At 42.7% G+C, this 20,820-nt stretch overlaps 1 protein-coding gene across 1 annotated transcript; it reads left to right on the plus strand.

Annotated features, from left to right (window-relative positions):
* The first annotated feature begins 280 nt into the window (after window positions 1-280).
* Window positions 281-20,051, plus strand: snx16 (sorting nexin 16). The gene is made up of 8 exons (XM_020509137.2): window positions 281-452; window positions 1,707-2,349; window positions 4,764-4,850; window positions 10,216-10,364; window positions 10,827-10,896; window positions 11,909-12,045; window positions 12,145-12,276; window positions 16,381-20,051. Exons 2-8 carry the CDS (start codon window positions 1,888-1,890, stop codon window positions 16,496-16,498), a joined length of 1,155 nt encoding a protein of 384 aa, XP_020364726.1. The 5' UTR covers window positions 281-452; window positions 1,707-1,887; the 3' UTR covers window positions 16,499-20,051.
* Window positions 20,052-20,820: the final 769 nt, after the last annotated feature.

The raw sequence follows: 20,820 nt of genomic DNA on the forward strand, positions 1-20,820 counted from the left end.
TCATTACTTTGTAAAGGAAACATAAGTAACTGATGTTTTGCAGTGATTGAACAGAAATGTCCTTTGTGCACTTCAGTTCAATTCTTTGTGCAAAATACTATTGTACACCCAAATACCATACCAATTAACATTTGGTATGATTTTTATAACACTCTTGCATTATAATTCACTGTTTCTTATACCGTACCAAAGCCATATATATGCAGCCTATATTTGCTTTACTCCCCCCCCCCCCCCCCTTAAAAAAATATATATTTGGGCAAAGATCTGTTGGCGCGTCAGGGCATATGCGTGATGACGTCTATTTTTTCCGGAGGGACTGTAGTCGGCGGTGTATACTAGTCTTGCGTATGACAGTTGGCAAAAGCAAGTAGGATATCTTTCACTATAAACAACCAGAAATGTTAACATCTATGATGAAGCAACTGAACGTGGAGCGAGAACATCCTGCGGTGAGTAACGTTATGCCGATCTCGTTCTTCTGTGCTGTTGAATCAAGCAAAAAGTGTCTGCGGTAACGTTAACTGGCTTGATGCTAGCTAGTAGCTAACGTTAGCCTAGCCAGGTGATACGCTTACTGAATAGCTATTATGCGAATTAAATGGCATGTTCGTTAGCTAAATAATGATGGTGTTAACTCTACCTCGTTTTCAGTGATGTAACCTTTGCTCCAGCTTGAACAAAAGCTTGCCATTTTAAACAATCGGTACTCCGCCTCATTATGGAGAGAGCCTTTCATGTTTACATCTCCTCTTCACCTCCCTACATGGGTTCTGTTTTACAGTCAACAAGAAGCTCATTACACATCACAGGGTTAGGCAAGATCACATCTGCAGCTAAAATTGGGTCCTGACTTTTCCGCGTGGAGATAAAATAGTCCAAAGGCTCGTAATATGAAGCTCTTTATGAGGTTAAATGAACTGTGTGTGTGTGTGTGTGTGTGTGTGTGTGTGTGTGTGTGTGTGTGTGTGTGTGTGTGTGTGTGTGTGTGTGTGTGTGTGTGTGTGTGTGTGTGTGAGAGAGAGACACACACACACACGACACTGTGGCTATCTAGTTATGTGGTGTGCTGTTGTGAACAAAGCAACCAGGACATAGCTAGGAAGACATTGATCTATTCTTGCATTTTCTGCAGCAACACAATAAATCTGGGATGTTTGTGTCACATGTATTTTAAGCCTAGTCTTTTAATCTATAAAGACCAGACACACTCCACTGACTTACTCTACCATGCTCAATTAGTGCTCTGTCATTATGTGTTTCCCAAATGCCACCCTAATTCCATTGTAGTGCATTACCTATGGGTCCTGGTCAAAAGTAGTGCAGTATATAGGAAATGGGGTGTTATTTGCGATGCAGACATTGACTGGCAGGGAGCTCTGTCAGACAGACACCAGACAATCGATACAGTTTCAGGCTGAATGAAAGCCTATTTAATGTGCAAGGGACCATTCTCACCTAGACCCCCCCCCCCCCCCCCCCCCCAATGCATTTTACTCATACACACATCGATCAATTATAAATGACATCTGGCTTTATCAATAATATATGTGCCTCTTGGTTGCAATTTGCAAAGAGTTGGCCTCATTCAGGGGACAATACTGTATTTAATAACGTGATCAATGTATGCTGCGTCCTTATGATCAGCAAGCAAAAGGTGGGATGATAAGTCCGTTTTATTTTCTGTATCCTCTATTTTTTTATAGGGTGCTGGATCCTAGAGCGAGAGTGAGTACTGGCCCTGTCTTTTTTTCACCAGCGCCTCCTATGCTGACCTGCTGCCCTGCCAGTTTGCAAGGCTGTGAGAGTAAGAGTTTGGCGGTAGAGGTGGGTGAGGAGGGTTGGGGTATCTGACAACCAGAGGGAGGACACTGACAGCCCAGCCAGATGTCCTCGCCCTTCGTGCCTGTACCTGTCTCCATCAGAGATAGGACCCTGCCAGGGGCCAATGGGAAGCCCAGGCGGGGCCCTCAGAGGACCTCATCTTTGAACAGTGTCTCCAGCAGCTCTGAGTCCTCCTCCACTAGAGGCCCCGGGGATGAGATCCTGGGCCCTGGCCGTGACCCTGGGAGGAGAGGGAATCGAGTCGGAGGGCCTCGATCCCAAAGCTCAGAGAGAGGCTGCTGCTTCACTTCTCCACCCTCCCTGTTGCAGTGTCAGAGCCCAGTGACCCGGGCCAGGCTGAACGGGCTGGGGCTGGACCCCACGGTGGAGTACTCCACCTCCTCCCGGACGAACATGGATCAGGAATCACCACCAGGACCTCCAGGGTCCTCAGCCTGGGAAGAGAGGCCCATCACCCCCACCGTGCTGGGCTACGAGGTCATGGAGGAGCGGGCCAAGTTGACGGTGAGAGAGCGAGAGGGAGGCAATTCTTAGCTTGGTCCTAGATCTTTGTGTTGTCTTGCCTATGGCTATTGTCATGCAAGGAGTTGGCTTTATAGCACAGATCTGGGACCAGGCTATGCAATTCAAACATGCCAGGGAGACGGGGACCAGCAGGAAGCTATATGCCAAACTCAACTAGTCAGCAAAAATGTTGTCCTTATTTTAACCACTTTTTCCCAAGTTGCAAGTCATTTGAAATATCCTTCCTTTCTGTTTTGATGCCTGGACTGGTTGGGAATGTCGTTAATGTCATTACTGGAACTTTTTTAAAGGGATACTTTGAGATTTTGGCATGCTAGCAGATACCCATAGACTTCCAGTCATTGCGCTAATGCTAGTTAGCATTGTCTCACAAAACTACCTTTAACTTCCTCCATACTGGACACAGAGACATAAAAATCATATCCACAAGTTCATCTCACTCTGGGGAAGTAGATATCGGAACTCATTGCCAAAATCCCGAAGTATCCCTTTAAGCTCTGGGCTAAGCACCAAGTGGCACAAATGACCAGTTGGCTTTGGTTAGGCTACATTACCATTCATTTATCATGGTCTGGCTAGGTCTGTCTGTTTCCTGACTGTTGTGTCCCCAAATCCAGCTCATGACCCCCCCCCCCCCCCCCCCCCCCAAGGATATTTCCTGTGTGTTTAGAGTTTATCCCAGGTGGCTAAGGTCTGGTCAACACTCACAAACAAAATTATGCTATAGATCGCTGTGGATAGTTTGTAGTCTATGCATAGTCATTCTGTTGTCAATGGGTAGTCTGTGGATTGTCTGTAGTCTGCCTTCTCCCCCTGTATTTGTTCCCGTAGATGGGATTAGAAGCCCTGTACTGTTCCTGCTGTCTGGACAGATGTTTAGGCATGTTAGGGAGATGGCGGTGCCATTGGATCAGAAACAGATTATTAGCGGCAGCCAAAAGTGGCAACATCATGGCGAGAGGTGTGGTAACTGCTGGAGGTTATTAGGAGCGACTGAGGGATGTGTTGGAATGTGAAATCATGCTGATCACGATCTCAATACATCAGACCTGCCATCAGTGACCATTTGTTAACCCCCTGCATCCCTCTCATCCAGTACAGATGGACGATGATACAGCAGAATAAGGATTTGACTCAAAACAACTGAGTGGTTGCACATTCTTCTCTCTCATTTATAGTTTGCAACATTAATTGTATTGAAGGCCTAACACTATTGTATAAAGTGTTTGCTGTTCATGGCTTCAAGTTGTATTCATGATCTAGCCTAGTTGCAGATTGGTACTGCAGTGTACTGCCCCTTCCACTCAAACAGGCGTTGTAATTTCACTCTCCAGCAGCACTTTAATTAAAAGGAATCAGAATATGCTGCTGAAGACTTCAGTCATTGATTTAAAGGTCAAGTCCAGTAATTAACTCACTCCTAAAATGGCTTCTGCATTCCCACTGCTTTCCCTTAACGCTATCTAAAATAGACTGCATCATTTGCTGCAAGTACACAACTGCTTAGTGCAACTGCTTAACTCCAAAATGGTTTCCTATAAAGTGCACTACCAGAGCCCCTGATCAAACACAGTGCACTATAGTGAATAGGGTGCCAATTGGGCCATAACCTCAGTTTGTGGACATAACGTACACATGATGATGCCAGGGTTTCTATTATATTTACACCTATTAGTCTTTCTTTTGCATGGTGTCCCTGTTGTCGGTTAGGTACTGTCCTCTCCTTTCTTTTCCTGGCTTCCAAGTTCCTGTTAACCCATTTGATATTAGTGCCAGTGTGTTTGGCTGGATCACCTTCTCTTCAGTCTATCCTTTCACTCAGACACACCGCTCTAACCAAACCCAAGGAGTTGGACTTATAAATGCTTATCTCTGAGCCGTCATGCTTAGAATAGCTTTCGGCATCAAAGGTGTTCCATAAAACCCCAAATCAGTGGGATTGTATCCCAAATGGCACATGTATTCCTTATTTAGTGCACTATTTAGGGAATATGGTGCCATTCGTGACGCAGGCAGTGTGTTCTGAATGCCTGTGGTTTGAAATGACTGAACAGGGTCAGAGATGGATAAGATGAAGAAACGCTAAATGTCTGACTTTCTTAAAAAGACATTGGTTATGAAAGGGATAAAGTAGGCTCTTCTAAAAAGCAAGCTCACATCCATATTGTCTTTCTCTTGGTATTACTAAGCTTCTATTATACGTCTTTACTAATATTGAGAAAAAAAATCTCTGTTAGGTTCAGATTCAGTCTCCGGCGCACTGTGCTGGTTTGGTTTTGAAGGAAACCTTGTTAATCTATGACTGTAATTGAATATAAGATAACTGCTATCATAAGGTCAAAGGTGAGCTGTTAACGTGTGTGTGTGTGTGTGTGTTTGGTCTCCTGCTGCAGGTGTATAAGGTCCTGGTGAGGAAGACTCAGAATGAAAGTTGGGTGGTTTTCAGAAGATACACTGACTTCTCCAGACTCAACGACAAGGTACGTCCTCACTCGAGGATAGTTACTCCTCCCAGGGACTGTCCTGGGCCTCGTAGGAGGAAAGGTTTGTCTGATGAATACATTAGGGTGGACTAACTATCCTCCTGTATGTCAAAAATGGGCTGCTATCTAAACTTTACCATCTATGACATCATTGCTAGCTAGCATACGACTCATCCATGTGACATAACCCTTCGTCATCACACACATGCCCTGGTTTCCACTTTTCCTGATCTGTACCCCATCTGAATAGTCTAAGTAACAAACCCTATTACTGTTGTCAATAATGTAGGCCTATCCAGTGCTCTATTGCCCTGACACTATGTGTTTATGGCTGTAGATTCTCGCATGGAGGGACGGTACTCAGTACTGTGGGAGAGACGGTTATACTCCGTACTATAGGAGAAACAGTAGATGTGTTCGGATACTCATACTAACCGCACGTACCATACAATCTTTGACTTGAATTGAGTATATAGTATGCTTATTGGTTAATATACCAAAAGTTCCCTGATGTCGTACTAAATTCGCCAAAATATGAAGTGTACACTCAGAGGACACTATTTCCGTACTTTAGGGCCCATAATACAGATTAGAAGAAAATGGGGCGAAATATGCAGCCAAAGTACAACAGAGCAGATACAAATTCATTGCTTTATCTAATTATGACAAATGTTAAGAAAATGTTGAACAATGTAATGACTTTTCAAACAAGTTACCTTACACGTTATGTTGGCTGAGAATGTGTTAGCCACGCTGTCCTTACGAACCACATAGCATATCATTACAGCAGTATGTTACCGGTATGTTAGCTAGCAACCTAACGATAGTTGGCTAATAATACATCAAACTTGCCAGTAGATTAACTGTAAGCTAACTACCCAAAGTTTTATTGGTTTGATTATTCCCGGCATTCTTAGCTTAGCTAAAAGGTATCGTCGTTGTGCATTCTCAATTGACATTCAGGTGCTTTCGTAAATTCACTCTGGCGATCTACTCCGATTTCAGAGCACAGAACAATGAACACCCATTGAATATGGCCGTTGTCAGTAAACGTCGGCAAAAAAAATCCGAAATAATTTGTTGCCAAAGCAGTTAGTCACCAATGCTCTTGATAACATGAAAACTGCCTAACCGGCTCTGCTAGGGCGAGTAAAATGGTCAGAGTGGTCTCGTTTGTGTCTGGAAGAAGCTAGCCAATGTTAGCTTGGGTGCTTGACTGCCGTTGTAAGGTCAGAACGCTCAAATCAACCCTACTTCTTGGCGGAGCGTCCAGTGTGCACTCAGAGAGCGAAACGCTCGGAATTTACAAACAGACAATCTGACAATGCTCTGAATTTACGAGTGCACTCTGGCACTCCAGGTTTGAATTTAACAACACACTCGGAGTTGTAAAATGTCTAACTAGTCATTTGTTATGCTAACTAGCATAGCAACATCAACCTCCGGTCGACTGGCAAGGCGCCAATGCGCCCAATTGAAAGGATACTGTTTGTTTACAGTATACTAAAATGAACTAATAGCATGTAGTATATGAATCAGTGCTGTGGGAGAGGCCGTGTGTAATAGTCAGTACCCTGGGATGGACAGTGTGTAATAGTCAGTACCCTGGGATGGACAGTGTGTAATAGTCAGTACCCTGGGATGGACAGTGTGTAATAGTCAGTACCCTGGGATGGACAGTGTGTAATAGTCAGTACCCTGGGATGGACAGTGTGTAATAGTCAGTACCCTGGGATGGACAGTGTGTAATAGTCAGTACCCTGGGATGGACAGTGTGTAATAGTCAGTACCCTGGGATAGACAGTGTGTAATAGTCAGTACCCTGGGATGGACAGTGTGTAATAGTCAGTACCCTGGGATAGACAGTGTGTAATAGTCAGTACCCTGGGATAGACAGTGTGTAATAGTCAGTACCCTGGGATGGACAGTGTGTAATAGTCAGTACCCTGGGATAGACAGTGTGTAATAGTCAGTACCCTGGGATGGACAGTGTGTAATAGTCAGTACCCTGGGATAGACAGTGTGTAATAGTCAGTACCCTGGGATGGACAGTGTGTAATAGTCAGTACCCTGGGATAGACAGTGTGTAATAGTCAGTACCCTGGGATGGACAGTGTGTAATAGTCAGTACCCTGGGATAGACAGTGTGTAATAGTCAGTACCCTGGGATGGACAGTGTGTAATAGTCAGTACCCTGGGATAGACAGTGTGTAATAGTCAGTACCCTGGGATGGACAGTGTGTAATAGTCAGTACCCTGGGATGGACAGTGTGTAATACAAATCAAAATCAAATCACACGTCTTTAACAGATGTAAACTAACAGTGAAATGGTCCCTTACCAACAATGCAGAGATTTAAAAAATCTATAAAAATACCACAAGGAATAAATATACAATGAGTAAAGATAACTTGGCTATATACACTGGCTACCAGTACCGAATCGATGTGCAAGGGTAAGAGGTCATATAGGTAGGGGTAAATTCACTAGGCAACAGGATAGATAATAAACCGTAGCAGCAGCATATGTGTTGAATCAAGAGTTCAATTTAGATATTCCGGGTAGCTATTTGGTTAACTATTTAGCAGTCTTATGGCTTGGAGATAAAAGCTGTTCAGTGTCCTGTTGGTTCCAGATTTGGTGCATTGGTAACACTTTCCATGCAGTAGCAGAGAGAACAGTCAGTGACTTGGGTGGCTGGAGTCTGACCATTTTTAGGGCCTTCCTCTGACCCCGCGTGGTATAGAGGTCCTTGATGGCAGGGAGCTCGGCTCCAAGTGATGTACTGGGCCGTATGCACTACCCTCTGTAGTGCCTTGCGGTCGGATGCCACGCAGTTGCCATACCAAGCTGTGATGCAGCTAGTCAAGATGCTCTCAATGGTCCAGCTGTAGAACTCTTTGAGGATCTGAGGGCCCATGCCAAATATGTTCAGCCTCCTGAGGGGGAAGAGGTGTTGTCGTGCCCTCTTCACAACTGTGTTGGTGTGTGTGGACCATGTTAATTTATTAGTGATGTGGACACCGAGGAACTTGAAGCTCTCAACCTGCTCCACTACAACCGTGTCGATGTGGATGGAGGCGTCCTCCGTTTCCTACTGTGTACACGATCGACTCCTTTGTCTTGCTGACGTTGAGGGAGAGGTTGTTGTCCTGGCACTGCCAAGTCACTGACCTCCTCCCTATAGGCCATCAGGCCTACCACCGTTGTGTCGTCAGCAAACTTAATGATGGTGTTTGAGTCATGCAGTCGTGGGTGAACCAGGAGTACAGAAGGGGATGATGCACGCACGCTGTATGTGTTCCTCTTGTCCAGGTAGGAAAGTCTTACTCACATCGGCTACCCGAGCACGGTGTGCTGCTTTCTGCACACGCCACTGTCAGCGTGAACTGTACCGTTTCCACCTTCTTATTTATTTTTACCTGGAGTTTTTCCTTATTGTAGGCTACTACTTTTACCACTTTTAGTCTTGAAATCTTTGGTTGTTTACCTCACTACCTTACTGTTTAGCACAGGCCCTCACATGTGAATCCGTTAAAGAGATGGGTAGGGCCAAGGCTTAAGACGGTGTGAATGATGCTGAATGGGTGTAGACAAAAGCTCCTTAGGTGTACCAAAATATTCAAGGGCCATTTTCTCAAAAGTGGGGTTACAAGTTTTATCAACTTTCAAAGCAGATTTACTTTCCCATTGTTCCTCAACTGCAGTGTTTGAAATACCGTTTTCTAGCTCTGAGTCTCTACTTTACTGTAAAAAATACTATTTCAAATGTTTGATACATAGGACTGAATCCTGGTGCTGGGTCACACATGCATTCACCTGTATTGTGAATAGGCTACATCTTGATTTGCCCAGTTTATCAATAGATTTACCATTCAAGAAAAATATTACTGTTATGTTCTTATGGTAACAAATACAAATTGATTGTATGATTATTTGATTGATTAATGCATACATAAAAAATTCTAAAATGTCAAATGTAATGATCTTGATCTGTTTGGATCAAGTGCCATTCTGTGACTTTGGCCAATATGCCTTTTATTTGTGGTATTGTGATACTAAACCTGGTATCAAAGTAAACATTTCGGTATCATGACAACACTGCATCCAGAACTGCCAACTCGTTGAAGTAGAAATTCAAATTGAGTTTAGCGATCGCTGTTCTAATGTCCAGAAGGTATGTTCGGTGGTAGGAAATTATGTCCGAGACATTATCTACAAAAAAAAACACAAAATTGGTCAGGAACCCGTAAAGCAGCACCCTCTCACGACTGTGGGCGAGACCGTCTGTAATCATCAGTACTGTGGAAGTAGCTCTTTTGTGTTGGAGAGTAATACAGAAATGAAGTGAATCCCCTCTGTGCACCGCCCCTCAGCACACAAAGAGCCAGTGTTCCACAAACAACAACAGCAGCAGTAGCTTTGTCTAGCCAGCCACAGGAAGCCAACTCCTAGCGGGACAGGTCAGAGATGGACAAGGGGAGAAATACTATGTGGATTAGGTATAATAATCATTCACTTTTTAAAAGTCTTACAGCTGAGTGCTTCATGTGACATCCATATAATCAACTCTTTTCTTAAATCTAGTCTATCCTTAAGTCAGCACACTGCCAACAATGCCCTATTTCTGTTAGAAATATTTTTAGTAATAAAACAGACTACAGAAGGCTAAATGTCGACTATACGCCTACAAATCCGGTTTTGCTACTAGACACAGTAGCCTGGGGTGAGGTAGGAAAAGGCCACACCCTCCATCAGACACACAGAGGCTGTGGACAGGCTGCACAGCCATTCCTGTGGTCGCTCTCGCTCTAGAAGAGAGAACTAACCAATCTGGACACTTATTCACAAAGACTCAAAGTAAGAGTGCTGATCAGGGTTATTTATGATTTTAAAATATATGTATTTAAAAACGGATCCAAGATCAGCACTCCTACTCTGATTTGTGAATAAGGGCATTGGCCTAACGGGATGAACACTGGGCTGCATGTGCTGTACTTGTTAACTGGAATTTGGGAAAATTGTTTGAAGAGTTTTTCCAGAGTTGACATGGATGTGTTTTTGAAAGATCAATAACTCAAGCCCCTCCCTTCACTGTTGAGCAAACAGGCCTTGTTTGGTTTTCCTGGTCATAACAAACCATGTAATGTTACATTTGTTCAGGGTGTGTTTGTGGTGTTATTGCGATAATTAGCCTGTGCTTCTTCGTCTCTCTTTTCCGTGTGTTTTGTACGTGTGTTTGTTTGTACGGTGTGTAATGTATGTGTGTGTGTGTGTGTGTACTGGGTGTGTTAAGATGCCGTGTGTGTGTATCTGTGTTGCTTTTCCCCTGCCTAACCTGTCCCTGTGTGTGTGAGTTTCAGCTAAAGGAGATGTTCCCAGGGTTCAGACTTTCTCTGCCTCCAAAGCGCTGGTTCAAAGACAACTACAACTCTGACTTCCTAGAGGACAGACAGCTGGGCCTGCAGGCCTTCCTACAGAACCTGGTGGCACACAAAGACGTTGCCAACTGGTGCGTGTCTCTGTGAACACGTCTCATCATGCAGTGCAAACCTCAAGTGCTTTGAGGTTTCTCACACACACACACAGTCTTGAGTTTACTGATGGACTTGCTGGTTGCCCATGACCAGAGACAGACTTAACACCTGGCCAACAACAATGAACGTCGATGGAACCAGCTGAATGTATCCACACACACTTTATTTAGGCTATATTAGAGTTATGTAGTCAAGGTTAAAAGCATACATTACACAGTAACTGTATTTAGCATTGTAATTACAAACCTTTTCTAATACCCTGTCTAGTTTCCTTGGCACCAATACTGGTGACATGGACAGCAAAACCAATACCCAATCTATCATAGATACACTGTCTTTTGGGGGATTGTGTGTGAGTACCCTGAAGTTGCTTGGTTGGTATGGAAAGATACGTTCTTGTTGATTATTAAAACGCTGTCTTTTCTTGTCTCTAACAGCATAGCAGTGCGAGAGTTCCTGTGTTTAGATGATCCACCAGGTCCTTTTGACAGTCTGGAGGAGAGCCGGGTAAGACCGATCTTCTGTTACCAGCATGCAACTTGAGGTCGACTTTCACAAAAAGCCTATTGAGAAGTCACGTAGACCTAAACAAGACCAGTTCAATCCAGTTTCTGCAGTGTTTGTTTCTGTGACCCATAATCCTGGGAGTAATTTGGGACAGGCTTTGTTGTTCTCTAGCTGGAATGAGCCTCCGATGCCAGCACCACATCTAATTAGTATATATAACCATTAGCATAACTGTCATTAGAATAGCTTTCACAGTCTTTGGTTAGTGGTGGATTAGGATTTGGCTTCCTCTCCTCTAAGTGCTCCACTAGGAGAGAGTGGGGTAAGTTGAGCCGCGGGACAGGGTAAGTTAAGCTTCCTACACATTTCTGTACTGAATTAACTATTACCACTACCTTTTTAAAACCATGTCTATCTTTATTTCCTTAACACAATTCAACACAATCACAATAGCTTTTGTCTTTTCAATAATTTTAAGCATTTAAACACTTAAACCCTTAGGCCCTGGTGTTACCTCATATCTCGGCGATAATGCCTGGGAAGGAAACCCTTTCAATTGGCTCAACCATTGGCCCAAATTACCCCAAGGCAAACATTTAAACTATATTAGCCCACATGGCTAGAAGGATGGATAACTTTTATTCTAGGTTAAGTACCTCATATTGTAGCTTATATAGACCCCAACTGTTCTATACATCAATCTTAAAACGATCTAATTAGCATCATGAAACCTCTAACACAATAGATTAATTAGACTTGGTGAAAATCTGTTTTTTTGGACCTTACTTGCTTACCACTTTTTCCCATGTGGTTTCTTCCGTCACAGACTCCATGAAATGATGATCTCTTCTTAAATATGTGGTCAAATTATTGTGTATGGTTTCCTAGTAACAACTATTCCTTTGGCTCAACTTACCCAACTTATACATTGTTTTGCCATGTAAGTTGTTGTCCTGTCAAGTTTTCATAACTCCGTGTCTGTCTCTCTCTCTCGCTCCTGCCCCCCTACCAGGCATTCTGTGAGACTCTGGAGGAGAGTAACTATCGTCTGCAGAAAGAGCTGGTTGAGAAGCAGAGAGAGATTAGCTCCCTCAAGAAGAGACTGGAGGAGAAGGTCCGTCACATCCACCTTCTGGAGAAGCGCCTCAGGTACTGAACAACAGACACACACAGGTTTACTGCAATTGTGTTACATGGCTTGTGTTTCTAGGGTGTGTAACAGATTGTGTGTGTGTGCACACGTTACAGCGGGGAGTCTCTGACCCCAGAGAGCCAGAGTGGGTTGTCCGCTCAGGGCAGTGATAGCAGCGTAGACGCAGATGGGGACGTGGAGTCATCAACCGCCGAGGCAGACCAGGACATTATGTCAGAGGAGAACGGGTAAGACACACACACACACACACACACACACACACACACACACACACACACACACACACACACAATCCGGGGTTTCACTATATCCCGTTAACATTGCCTCGATTTATATATTCAAGATACTATTCACCAGTTCCGTGGTTTTCTTACTCATAACTGATTTTTCACTGCACTATACGCACACTCACATCGAGAAGCCCTTTTGTATAATGCTCAAACTCCCTTCATTCAGTTAGCTGTCTTTTCAGATGATCAACCCCTCTTCCTGAAGACCAGCTGGCATTATGCCACATTTTATAGCAGTGGCCATCACAATCAATCTCCTCAAAGTGAACTGTGCTTATGACTTCAACTGCCGTTAGCTGATTTTTGCTGGAGTGCCTCTTTTAAAGCGGCATACTACTGTATCCCCTCCCCCAGAGCATTCACTTTCAAAAACAGAAATGACCTTGAAAGCCTTTGTGAAAACAGCAACCCCCACCCCCCTAACTTAATTTTCCTAATGCTAGTGAAGTAGTGAAGGTAGCTAGCTGCATTGCAAAATATCATCATATCAAGCCATAGTGTGTTTCCTCAATAGTTGTCCAGTGAAAAATGGCAAAGCCTTGAGGATTGCAGAACTGACAGAGCTGTGTTTAGTGGTTGGGAAAGGAAAGACATCGGGTGGCTACCTCATTCGGCTAATCGGATTAGAGATATTGATTACAGACCAGACTGAACATTTTATTTAGTTGACTTAACATTAAACCTCAGACAGGAATGGGCCTTGAACCATATAAATACTATACCAATTTTGGCCTGTGAGTGATTTTCTTTGCCCCCCCCCCCCCCCCCCAATATTTATTTTTTATTATTGGACATAAAAGACTAAAAACACCAGCAAATCAGCTCCAAGTGGTTTTGATTTGAGAAATCTGTTCCACAGTATTCCTACGCAGAATAGAGGGATACAGTACCAGTCAAAAGTTTGGACACCTACTCACCTACCCAGGGTTTTTCTTTATTTTTGACTATTTTCTACATTGTAGAATATTAGTGAAGACATCAAAACTATGAAATAACAAATATGGAAAAATGTCGTAACCAAAAGTGTTAAACAAATCAAAATATATTTTAGATTCTTCAAAGTAGCCACCCTTTGCCTTGATGACAGCTTTGCACACTCTTGGCATTCTCTCAACCAGCTTCTTGAGGTAGTCACCTGGAATGCATTTCAATTAACACGTGTGCCTTTGGTGAAAGTTAATTTGTGGAATTTCTTTCCTTCTTAATGTGTTGGAACCAAACAGTTGGGACAAGGTAGGGGTGATATACAGAAGATAACCCTATTTGGTAAAAGAGCAAGTCCATATTATGGCAAGAACCGCTCAAATAAGCAAAGAGAAATGACAGTCCATCATTACTTTAATACATGAAGGTCAGTCAATCCGGAAAATTTCAAGAACTTTGTGCAGTCGCAAAAACCATTTAAGTGCTATGATGAAACTGGCTCTCTTGATGACCGCCACAGGAAAGGAAGTACCAGAGTTACCTCTGCTGCAGAGGATACGTTCATTAGAGTTACCAGCCTCAGAAATTGCAGCTCAAATAAATGCTTCACCAAGTTAAAGACACATCTCAAAATTAACTGTTCAGAGGAGACTGTGTGAATCAGGCCTTCATGGTTAAATTGTTGCAAAGAAACCACTAAGACACCAATAAGAAAAAGAGACTTGCTTGGGCCAAGAAACACGAGCAATGGACATTAGACCGGTGGAAATCTGTCCTTTGGTCTGATGAGTCCAAATTTGAGATTATTTGGCACCAACTACTTTTTCTTCAAGAAACGCAGAGTAGGTGAAAGGATAATCTCCGCATGTGTGATTCACACCGTGAAGCATGGAGGAGGTGTGGGGGTGCTTTGCTGGTGACACTGTCTGTGATTTTTATTTTGAATTCAAGGCACACTTAACCAGCATGGCTACCACAGCATTCTGCAGCGATACGCCATCCCATCTGGTTTGTGCTTAGTGGGACGATCATTTGTTTTTCAACAAGACAATGACCCAACACATCTCCAGGCTGTGTAAGGGCTATTTGACCAAGAAGGAGAGGGATCAGATGACCTGGCATCCACAATCATCCGACCTCAACCCAATTGAGATGGTTTGGGATGAGTTGGACCACAGAGTGAAGGAAAAGCAGCTCAGCATATGTGAGCTGCTTTTGTGGGAACTCCTTCAAGACTGTTGGAAACGCATTCCAGGTGAAGCTGGTTGAGAGAATGCCAAGTGTTAAAGCTGTCATCAATGCAAAAGGTGGCTACTTTGAAGCTAAAATATATTTAGATTTGTTTAACACTTTTTTTTCTCTTTTTTTTGATACTACATTATTCTAAATGTGTAATTCCAAAGTTTTGATGTCTCCACTATTATTCTACCATGTTAAAAAAAACTTGACTGAGCAGGTGTCCAAACTTTTGACTGGTACTATATATGTGATCATATACAAATGTAAGCAAGGATTGAAATATTTGTTTTAGTCAAATATTATATATGTTTGGGTTTCTTGCTGTCAATATCTAGTCTACAAATGATTTGTAATTATGTTTCAGCCCCCTGACCATCTGCTCAATAAGAATTTGGCCCGCGGCTGAATCTACACTGAACAAAAATATAAACGTGTTGGTCCTGTGTTTCATCAGCTAAAATAAGCTCCCAGCAATTTTCTATACGCACAAAAAGCTTATGTCACTCAAATGTTGTGCACAAATTAGTTTACATCCCTGTTAGTGTGCATTTTATCCTTTGCCAAGATAATCCATCTACCTGACAGGTGTGGCATATCAAGAATCTGATTTAACAGCATGATCATTACAAGGGTGCACCTTGTGCTGGGGACAATAAAAGGCCACTCTAAAATGAGTGTGCCGTTTTGTCACACAACACAATGCCACAGAATGTCTCAAATGTTGAGGTTACGTGTAATTTGCATGCTGACTGCAGGAACGTCCATAAGAGCTGTTAATTTCTCTACCAAAAAGCCACCTCCAATGTCATTTCAGAGAATTTGGCAGCACTTCCAACAGGCCTCACAACCACACCATGTATGGCGTCATGTGGGCGAGAGGTTTGCTGATGTCAACGTTGTGAACAGAGTGCCCCATGGTGGCGATGGGGTTATAGTTACAGCCAACAAACACAATTGTAATTTTATCAATGGCAATTTGAATGCACAGATGCCGTGACGAGATCCTGAGACCCATTGTTGTACCATTCATCCACCACCATCACCTCATGTTTCAGCATGATAATGCACGGGCCCATGTCACAAGGGTCTGTACACAATTCCTGGAAGCTGAACATGTCCGCCACAATCAACAGTCTGGTTAACTCTATGTGAAGGAGATGTCGCGCTGCATGTTGGTGGTCACACCAGATACTGACTGGTTTTCTGATCCACGGCCCTACCTTTATATTTAAGGTATCTGTCACCAACAGATCCATATCAGTACTCCCTGTCATGTGAAATCCATATTAGGGCCTAATGAATTTATTTCATCTGACTGATTTCCTTGTGAACTGTAACTCAGTGAATTCTTTGAAATTGTTGCATTTATATTTTTGTTCAGTATAGTTGATCCCTGGTCTAAAGGGCTATGTGTATGGTTAATTGCAGAGCCAGACAATGTGGACATACAGTAGATGGATTGGTGGCAACAGCAGGGGGGGTTCTGTCTTAGTTGAATGACCCTGACCATATCCTTCCTTTGTGTTTTTCCCTCCATGTTACACAGCTGTGCAGCCCCTATCTGAGAGGGTGCAGTAGTTGGAGGTGCTGAATACTTCACATTATATGGTATCATGATAATGGTGTCTAGTACCATTGTCCATGTCTTCTGACTGACCTGTGGGCCACCATGTGTGTCTTTACCCCAGAGTATTTACTTATAGCTCTTTTCACATGTGCAGTGATGGTCTCGGAACTTATTCTGGTGTGTCTCAATGTGTTACCGCTGTCTTTTATCAGTGAGATGTGTTTGAAATGTTCATCCCCTCTTCTCTCGACCTACACTGGTCCATCGATTCATGTCACCTTTTCAATTTTCCCCTCTCTCTGTCTCTCCAGGAAGTGTGAGGCCCACCCGTCTCTGCGTCTCTCAGGGTGTTGGTGTGGGCCTGCCACAGGCAGCTCTCCGCCTGTCATCGAGGTGACCCAGGTGTGTGACGCTCGGCTGGAGCACTGAGCCACCTGGGACAACTCTGCTCTTCCCTCAATTCACCCCCTCCTCCCTCCTTCATGACTGTGATCACTGTTACTCAAGGATCTTGGGACTGAAACATTCTGAGGGTGGGCCTTTGGACGTGACCCCCCCCCCCCCTTCCAAACATTGTTTAGTTTGTTGGCAGGATAGCTGATCAACCCCCTGCCTTGCTGCTCATTTAGACTTCCACAGACCCTGGCCACTGTTTTTCAGAGAGAATATGAATTGGGTGGTGGCACTTTATTCAGTAACACCCCCAGGTCATCCCAGCTGCCAGTTAATCTGACTGGACTCAATGATACTGACAGGAGCAGAGTAGGGACACTTTATCCCGTAACACTCCTTCAATGGTTGATTTGTCCCCATGAAGTTGTGGATCGAGTAATTGAGGGACCTTGCATAGACCTGCAGGGACACTTTACAATGAAAAAAATATATATATAATAATAAAAAAAATGTTTTAACTGAGGGCAGTCCTCAGATTCACCTAGTCCATTTGCTAATCTAAGCTTGAAGACCATACATCCACCTCAGAATGGTGCAATCAGACCACGTAGGAGGAATGCATACATCTAATGAACTGGGAACTGTAGCTAGTACTGTAGCTCATTAGTTTAGTTCTTGGGGTTAGTTGGTTCCACACCTTATCTGTATGAAACAGGTTTCCAGAGCCCCCAGATCCTGTGGTCTCCCAGCCAAAGAGTGGATGTGTCTGGAATGACACCCTATATAGAACAGAGCCATATGGGTCCTGGTCAAAAGTAGTGCACTGAATAGCCGATAGGGTGCCTTTTCAGACACAACCAAAACCTGGAGAGGGACTCTAACACCACCTTAAAGCCGATTGGATAATTGGGTCTTGCAATATGATGAACCATATGAAAATCCATAGACCGAGAAATGGAACCTCGCAAAGCTTGACTACTACAGCACCTCTGCGGCTATAGTAGGTATGGCCACAGACGATGACTGGACAAGGCGCATGGGAATATTCTGCCGGTCAATGATGTGTTCAAGATGGCAGGGATTAACATGTCATTTCCTGTTATTATAAAGGTCAAGGCTGTTATGGGGTGGTTGGCAGATATTTGGAGAATGATAGAGCTCATATATGTTTTAGCTTGTCTACTAATATTGTCCTTGTAGTCACATCTCATTGCTTTATACTGCCCATCTGGCATACAGTATCTTCAACAAAAGTAGAACAGAAAGTATTTGTGGGGGTGGTACATCAAATACATGTTTTGTGTGTTATTTTGGTTCTGTGATAGTTTAGATTTTTGACCCTACACATTGTTGAACTGACATTTTGTTGATTTGCCCCCGTTATGTTTGATGTCATGCGTTGCTTGCACTACTAAACCTCGTCATCTCTGAATGTCTAAACACAGAGTGAACCTTAACATATCAGTCTACGGGCCCCGTTGGAGAGAGCATTGACATCCTTAGTGTTCAGACACCTCTTGTTTATCATGTCAGTCCCACATTCCATGAAATCATATATTTTATGCCCATGTTAACCTAATTTCTAATACACAAGAAATGTATTTTGCCTAAATACATTAGCAGAAGAACCCCATTGAAAACAGATAAATGTGGCTGAATGCTACATGCCAGAGTCATAAAGAGATACTGTATATTGCTCTGCTATTCATGTTCAAAAGGACAAAATATATATTTTTTAATTGTCCACTGATACATGCTGATATGATTGGTGGATGGAATCATGAATATATCAATGTTGAGCAGAATGACCCCTGTCTGCATGGAATCGGTTTCCTCAAACTAACCAGACCACTATCACTGACCTCACTGCCTGTAAACTACGGGTATTCAAATCCTAGAATTAAGGATTCCATTCTATGGTTCCGGCTCCCTTGTGAATGTCACTTTTGTCTTTGTGAATGCATGCGAGAGAGAATATATTGACCACACTCAATCACGATAAGCCATAATCTGAGCACATTGAGTGTACACTAACATCCCAAAAAGCAATTCTCAATACAGTACAATGTATACACTGAGTGTACAAAACATTAAGAACACCTTCCTAATATTGAGTTGCATCCCTTTTTGCCCTCGGAACAGCCTCTTTGTCAGGACATGGACTCTACAAGGTGTCAAATGTTCCACAGGGATGATGACTCCAATGCTTCCCACAGTTGTCAAGTTGGCTTGATGTCCTTTAAGTGGTGAACCATTCTTGATACACAGTGTGGAAAAACCCAGCAGCGTTGCTGTTCTTGACACAAACCAGTGTGCCTGGCACCTACAACCATACCCCGTTCAAAGGCATTTAAATATTTTGTCTTACCCAGTCACCTCCCTGAATGGTGCACACACAACCCATGTCTCTAGGCTTAAAAATCCTTCTTTAACCTGTCTCTTCTCTTCAGCTACACTGATTTAACAGGTGACGTCAATAAGGGATCATGGCTTTCACCTGGATTCACCTGGGCAGCACGTCATGGAAAGAGCAGGTGTTCTTAATGTTTTGTGCACTGTGTGTATAGTACTATGGACTGTGAGTACACCATTTCTCAAAATGTCACATGTTGGTGTGTTTTGTTTCTTGTTATGAGCTGAGAGCTTTCACAGACAGCTTTAGCTCCTATCTCTATTGCAGAGTTTATGTTTGGGACTTGGCCAGTAGTGGCTGTATGATGCACTTTATGTATGTATGTACTGTATGACATAGGAGCATGTTGCTAGCTTGGTTAGCATAGCCTCCATTTTATAACAGCTTATTGGAAGCAGAGTGCCTTTTCTGTTGTTTTTTTGTTTGTTTGTTTTTTCATACACGCTGCGTTGCTTTCCATATTACTTGTGGTTGATATTGGCTCAATGTTCATCCCACATATTTGTGTAGTCCCTCAAACTAATTTGAAGTGCCTTGAGTTTCTGCCACTTGCTTTTGATATTGCTCTAGTCCACTTTTAGCTCCATAGATTTTAGTGTGAAATGTGAAGAGAGAAAAATTATCATAGAATTATTTTGATGGAAAGAGGTTTAAATTACATTTCCTTTTGTTTTGAACTAGTTTTAGTGTCACGTTAAAGTTGAACACATGGCTAGTGTCCTGTGGACAAAATCAAGTATGAACTGTGGTTGGTATGTAACAACTGTTATTAAAATCAATGTGATTTGTTGTCGGAATCATTTTGTGTGCTTAAAGGAATAGTTCACCCCCAAAAAATGTGTTTGTTAGATCAAACCTCATAATTACTTTAAAGTCAAGCATTTTCCAATACATAGCTGTTTGTGGACAACTACTTAATCCTGCGATTTCTCTTTTAGTGATCATTTGGTGATAGCCATGTTTTGTTTTGGTGATTTTATGCATACAGTTTTATCTGGGAAAAATGGTCAAATGACGTAGGTTTAGTTTTTTTCTAAACTGTGGGCTGTAGCTGTTAGTTGGGTTCTGTTCAGAACAATGACTTGTCTTTATGCAGCCATGATCCTTTCATGCGTGACCTTTTCAAAAGACAATAAATATTTTTCAATGAAAAACATTAAACATATTTAACCAGTTCTTCCCCATCTCTGTATGTGTGTCAGCATGTTCCTTCAGAAAGTATTCTCACCCCTTGACATTTTCCACATTTAAAATTGATTTAACTTGAGACTTTGTGTCACTGACCTATACACAATACCCCATAATGTCAAAGTGGAATTATGTTTTTAGAAATGTTTTATTACAAATGAAACTGAAATGTCAATAAGTATTCAACCTTTTTGTTATGGCCTAAATACATTTAAGGAGTAAAAATGTGCTTAACAAGTCAGAAGTTGCATGGACACTGAAATACTAGTGTTTTACATGATTTTTGATTGACTACCTCATCTCTGTACCCCACACACACAATTATCTGTAAGGTCCCTCAGTCGAGCAGTGAATTTCAAACAGATTCAACCACTAAGACCACGGAGGTTTTCTAATGCCTCGCAAAGAAGGGCACCTATTGGTAGATAATTTAAAAAACAGACATTGAGTTATTAATTACATTTTGGATGGTGTGTCATTACACCCAGTCACCACAAAGATACGGACGTCCTTCCTAACTCAGGTGCCGGAGAGGAAGAAAACCGCTCAGGGATTTCACCAGGAGGCCAATGGTGACTTTAAAACAGTTGGTGTTTAATGGCTATGATGGGAGAAAACTGAGTAACATTGTAGTTACGCCACAATACTAATCTAAATGACACAGTGAAAAGAAGGAAGCCTGTATAGACTAAAAATATTCAAAAACATGAATCCTGTTTGCATTTTAAGGCAATAAAGTAAAACTGCTAAAAAAAAG

The sequence above is a fragment of the Oncorhynchus kisutch genome, linkage group LG18 (genome assembly GCF_002021735.2).
Source record: "Oncorhynchus kisutch isolate 150728-3 linkage group LG18, Okis_V2, whole genome shotgun sequence".
In the NCBI taxonomy this organism is placed as follows: domain Eukaryota; kingdom Metazoa; phylum Chordata; class Actinopteri; order Salmoniformes; family Salmonidae; genus Oncorhynchus; species Oncorhynchus kisutch.